At 43.6% G+C, this 6,000-nt stretch overlaps 1 protein-coding gene across 2 annotated transcripts in view; it reads left to right on the forward strand.

Moving 5' to 3' along the window:
• Window positions 1-5,624, forward strand: part of mmp24 (matrix metallopeptidase 24) — a 72,321-nt gene extending 66,697 nt beyond the window's left edge. For both annotated transcript variants that reach the window (XM_026166541.2, XM_026166543.2), the window contains 2 exons: window positions 603-869; window positions 4,762-5,624. In XM_026166541.2, the coding sequence (XP_026022326.1) occupies window positions 603-869; window positions 4,762-5,126 (632 nt within the window). In that variant the 3' untranslated portion in view covers window positions 5,127-5,624. The remainder of the gene's footprint in view (window positions 1-602; window positions 870-4,761) is intronic.
• Window positions 5,625-6,000: the final 376 nt, after the last annotated feature.

Consider the following 6,000-nt stretch of genomic DNA (forward strand, 5'->3'; position numbering starts at 1 on the left):
TTTCTCGCTGTAGTGGAAATCGACGCTCTTTAACCACGGCTGTTAAATTTCACAGTCTTCTGTCCTGTGCAACCCCACCGCCAAAAACAAGAGTATCTATAAAGATTCTTATTTATGATACGACGCCGGGGAGGTCGTGTTTTCGCCTCTGTTAGTGTTCCTGGCAGCTAGCGGCTTTATTTTGAAACCTACAAAGAGAAAAGCTGGCAGACGGATCGGCTGTCTGCCAGAGAACAATCGATTGTTCATGATCTATATCTGGAATTTCAAATATTAAATAATCATTTGAGAAACTGAGGGAGAAACACGTTTTCTCAGACTGTTTGGAGGATAAATAATTTAGTTCAAGTCAATAAAGTTTGAGAGCAGCTATTTGTGCTCAGAACCACAGACTGTATAAAGAAGATGGAGGCAGCCAGGTCGTTATGGTTGAATCTAAGCGTAAAGACTAAACCTGCTGGGTCTGTGGGGCCTGACTCACTGGAGCCCCCAGTGGACATCAAAGGAACTGCATTTATGGCAGTTCTGTTGCTGCTTCTGTAAGATCACAACACAAACTGAAAATATTAAAATGCTCACTTACTTCTTCACGCTGGTTCCAGGTGATAAATACTGGGTGTTCAGGGAGGTGACGGCTGAGCCAGGGTACCCTCACAGCCTGGTGGAGCTGGGCAGCTCCCTCCCCAAGAGTGGCATCGACACGGCGCTGCGGTGGGAGCCAGTCGGGAAAACGTACTTCTTCAAAGGGGACCAGTACTGGCGTTACAACGAGGAGAAGCACACCACCGACGCAGGATACCCCAAACCCATCACTGTGTGGAAGGGAATACCGGACGCTCCGCAGGGGGCCTTCATCAGCAGGGAGGGATGTGAGTGGCAGCTAATTATTCTTTTGGTTTCAGGCGTGAGACGAGATCCGGTCAAATCTGAGGTATCCTTCATCGATCTCAGCGTCGCCTCGTGCCCGACGGCAACACTGGAGCTGAGAGATTTCAAAACACGAGAAAAAACAATGGTTTCAGTATAATTTAGTTTTGATTCTGTGTTAATGTTCAAACTTTTCTGACACTGATTTTCACACAAGCTGAAGAAGAATTTCTACTACAGATCAAACAAAAGGTTTTGGACATTTGATATTAACGCGTCAGCGTGTTAACGAGCTAAACGAGCTAACCGTGCTAAGCCATTGACGCCGTGCAGCCCCACACACGGGGCGATCCGCGGTACCTCGCTAACAGAGATTTGCCGCATTAATGCATTTATGGCGTTAATGTCATTTTAGCGAGATTAACGCAGACAGCAATAATTTCTTCCAACATATTTACCGTTTGTCTCCTACATTTGTTTTCTTATAAACTTCCTTGAATTAAATTCTATTTTTATGAGAGTTTGACTCCAGTCAGTTACATAATATACAGACATCAGGTAAAAGCAATTTTAATGCAAAAACGTTACTTTTAACATAGCGCTGACAGAAAAATACATCCATTTCCATTTTCCATAGAACTCAGCTGACTGTAAACTGAAGAAGAATTGCAATGCAGAGTCACAATCAGCAGCTTATATTTACACTGAGGCCACGTCCACACGTGCAGTTTTGAAAAATATCTCTGTCCACATGTAAACAGCAAAAACGCAGTCAAACGTTGTCAAGAACAGGCCAAATCCTAGCCGTGTAGAAATGTTGGCCAATCAGAAGTCTAGAAGTCAGGGCGGGAAATAGTAAACAGGCTTTACTTCTGTGCTACTTTTCAAGTCATCATTTCAAATGTCAATAACCAAAAACAGCATTTTGGCTGGTGTAGACTCACAACTTAGGAATGAACCAAATGCATACAGCATGCACAAATTTTAATTTAAAACAATTTCATTTATTCAAAAGCGACGACGTCAGGACTGTGAGAGTGTCTGTGTTGAATGTTCACTCTGACGCCTGTCTGTGTAAATGGAGGGACAGTAACTGTGTGTGTATGTAAGCGTGGACAAACTGCAGATAGATTGACAGCAGCAGTGTTTTGTCTCTATCTGCTAAATCTCCGTTTTCCTCGTCCACACGTAAACGCAAAAACTGAGTTTTTGAAAATCTCAGTTTTCAGTGATCAAAAACGCCGTTTACGTGTGGACGAAAGGTCCAAACGCATATAAAAATATGCGTTTTCAAAAATACTCGTGTACGTTCGGACACCTGAGTAAAAACCCTGTTAGTCAGCTGTTTATGCTGCAGGGTCATAAAATGCAGCGACAGAGGTGTGAGACACAGAAAACTGTCCATCGTCACTTCCTTTCCTTGAGCGGTGACCTTGTGACCTTGCAGCTTCCTCTGTGGAGTTGAGGCCGATCTATGCGCGACGTGGTGACAGGACGACACGGCCAGCCGGGTGTGGTGTCAAAGATGAGAAACCGTCCTGCAGGGACTTTAGAGGCAACAGACAAATGTGTGCGACTGTGCGTTGGTTTCCTCGGGGCTGTTCGGAGGTGATGGAGCAGACGAAAAGGCAGACGGCACAAGAAGCCCTGTGGGTGTTTTCTGTTGTTGCTACTTCGGCATGTGATCCCCTCACAGTGGAGTCTGTGGAGGAGTAAACATACAGAGCTGGGTTCAAACCGTGTTTTAGTCGCTACGTCAGAAATTCTTGCTTTGCCAGACGCTGCACATCATCTTGCACAACTTGATATTGAGAATTTGTTCCAGAGCAACAACCAGAGTGATGTTTGACACCTCGTGTCCTCAGAAAAACCTTCAAAGTCAGTCTTTACCGTCGCGTGTGTGCAGACGAGCAGCGTGTCAACATGTTAGAGCAAACGTTAGCTTTTATTACAAACTGGATCTGGTTTGTTTACCACCAGTTAAATGATGATGGGCTCTAGTGACATCATAGCTGGCACATCCAGTAACAACAAACAGGATTTAAGTGACCGTGGAGACGAACTGATCCATCGGGAGGATCCATTGAGCCCCGAAGTTGTTTCATTTTTTAAAGAACGTCCAACCACCTGCTTCTGTTTTTACAGTAAAATCTGAATGCATGACTTTATAAGATGGTCTCTTTGCTGAACTGAAGGGCTGCCTCCACACGCCTGAAGAGGAAACAGCTGATATTTATAAAACAGTAATATTAGTTAACAAATGCACTCTTCTCTTTACGTGTCGCTGAGTGTTTCCTGTTACAGCATCCGTCTCGCAGGCATTGCATAACATCGTCCTTCAGTGAGAACATCCACTGCTGGGACCAGAATATGGTCGCTGCCTACAGCCGCCACATCACAGCAGAAACGATACTGCCTCTAATAAGATCCACCACCACAGGGACACACCAGAGCTGCAGACGGATGAGTTACAGTTTCAGAGTGGAGGACGGCGTTTTTCTGTGCCGTGCATGGACGTGTTCGTTCCCTCGGAGACAGTTTTTGAGGAGTTTCCTGTTAATCGCTGTTTGGTGTTAGTAAGTGCAGCGCCACTTCACCCGAGAAACCTCGAGTGTTTCTGACACTGAACCAGTAGCTGCTCATGCAATATGTGTGTAATATGGTTGAGAAGTGTTTGTTTTGTGGTCCTGTGGTACCACAGTAGATGTTTAAGATGGTTCACAGCTGGAGCTCTGAAGCTTGCAGGGCGATGATCCAGCGGCTATGTTGAAGCTCACGATTCTTCTTAATTAAAAAAGCTAAAAGGTTGGGCACATGACTCTGACATCGTAACGTCCAGCAGGTCAAAATCAAATAGCTTTAGGGGTTAGTGCTGATTTCTATTTAGCTACATGCTAAACAAACAGCGTTTTGGAAATTACAAGATGCTATATTTAAAGTGCGTCAAATATGTGGAAATTCCATATGAACAGGTATGAAGTTAACTGCACAGAAGTCGAGGTGGTGGAGCCTCTGTGTCCTGCCTCAATGACAAACACAACAATAACTAGTATTACTGGAGCGTGTTTGTTTGTGATAACACATTAGAACCATTTATATGTATGTACATCTAAACTATGGCTCATGTATTGTGTGATAAACTTTAGTTTCATAATCATCGCCTCTTCGTCTCTGATGTCAGCATCATCAACCCGGGGATGCGACCATTGGCTGGAGATCCTGAATTTGAGTCGCAACTTTTTTTCTCTTGTCATTCATTCTTTCAAGAAGCCTTTATTTATGTTTGCTTTATTCTAATATATAAAAAGATAACAGATAAAGAGATGCAAGAATTGTTGGAGGGCAACAAATGTTGAACACGTGTTTTCTCGAAAGCAACAGAGTGTCTTGAATGTCACAGTTTTCCTTTTGGAACAAGTTTTAAGGAGACTTGACCAAAGTCCAGCCAATGAATAGTTTGCAGTCAGTCTACAGCTTTGCCTCAAACGCTGTTATTTTGCCACTGGTTTTGAATGCAATCAGATTAGCTTGGTTTAAAGTAAAGAAAGCGAGGAACAGCTCCCAAAACTCTACACAAACCTACAAATGCACTGCCAGTCCTTCCACAAACTAAATTGGACTAATCTGAAAAAAACGTTCAATGCGCCCATACCCAAAGATACCTTGTGTGTCTCTACCAAGCCACGTTTATCAGGCACAGCAACATATCCTCAAGTCTTTTGGGTCCCTGTAGTGTCGGAGGCCGTTGGGTAGTTGCTTAATTTGCTGTACTTTCAGTGTCTTCTGTTTATTTTTGCTTCAGTAAAAAAAAGTTCACCTGACTGATTCCTCTGCTCTGGTCTTTCATTGATATCACTCTCCCATCCTCCTGCCCCTGCATCTTCCCATCCTCAGACTACACCTACTTCTACAAGGGGAAGGAGTACTGGAAATTCGATAACCAGAAGCTGACTGTGGAGCCTGGATATCCAAAGTCCATCCTGCGTGACTGGATGGGCTGCGACCAGTCCGACATGGAGCGCTCCGGCAACAACGGTAACCCTGGGGAACGCCAGCTGCCCCCGGATGATGTCGGCATCATTGTGACCATCAACGACGTCCCCCCGACAGTCAATGCCATCGCCGTGGTGATCCCTTGCATTCTGTCACTGTGCATCCTGGTGCTCGTGTACACGATCTTTCAGTTTAAAAACAAAGGAGTGCAGCAAAACACCATGACACAGCACTACTATAAATACCCTGTTCAGGAGTGGGTATGACAGCCAACTTGATTCAGAATAGGTCAAAGGTCGTGGATTGAAGGACGGTCGAGCTGTAGTCATGCGTTAGCTAGCTAATGTAGGCTAATGGCCAAAAATGCTAGCAAAGGACAAAACGCTAACGATTGCTTAAAGATGTAGGCTCACTCAAAATGTCTTTTTGGGAGTGGATTCAGATTTCTGGCTCAGAGTGGGAGAGATTTGTTTCTTATAGCACATCCAGAACGATCTAAAAGACTTCAAAATGCATCTTTCTGGTTGTGCTTTCACTTAAAATGGGATCGTATGAACTTTGAAACCTTCTTCTGCGACGTACAACACACCGCTCTCCTGCTCAGTGAAAATTTAAAAAGAGTGGAGAAAGAAAGATGCTCCTCTAAGCCAGATATCACCTCCAAGCTTGTTTTAACAACTTGTATATGTGAACTGCTACAAGTCAGATGAAATTTAAAGAAAAAAAGAGAAACAGTTTCAAATATCAAACTTGAAAATAGAATATAGGTAGAAAGGCCATAACAAAAAAACCAAGGATCTCTCCGTGGATCACTGATGTTTGTTTGATTTGCGTTCAGCTGTTCTGAGATGTTAAACTGTCAAAGAGGATCTTTTTCTCTCTTTTTTCATCATTCACAAAAAACATCACTATTGTCTTGGTCCATCTAAAATCAAAAAGCAAATGCACTGGTTTACACTGCCTGTTTACACTGGTTGGTTTCTGCAGGCGTAGAATAGCAAGTCATCGGCGTATAGACGTGGAAAAGCTCTACAGCTTAGCAAAATGCTAACACTAAACTTCTTAAACATCCTCTCAGATTTAAGGAGCTCTATAAATCCATGAAACGCCTCATGAGACATTTTTTAATGATTGTAGAAA

Source organism: Astatotilapia calliptera, chromosome 5 (assembly GCF_964374335.1).
Source record: "Astatotilapia calliptera chromosome 5, fAstCal68.1, whole genome shotgun sequence".
Lineage (NCBI taxonomy): Eukaryota > Metazoa > Chordata > Actinopteri > Cichliformes > Cichlidae > Astatotilapia > Astatotilapia calliptera.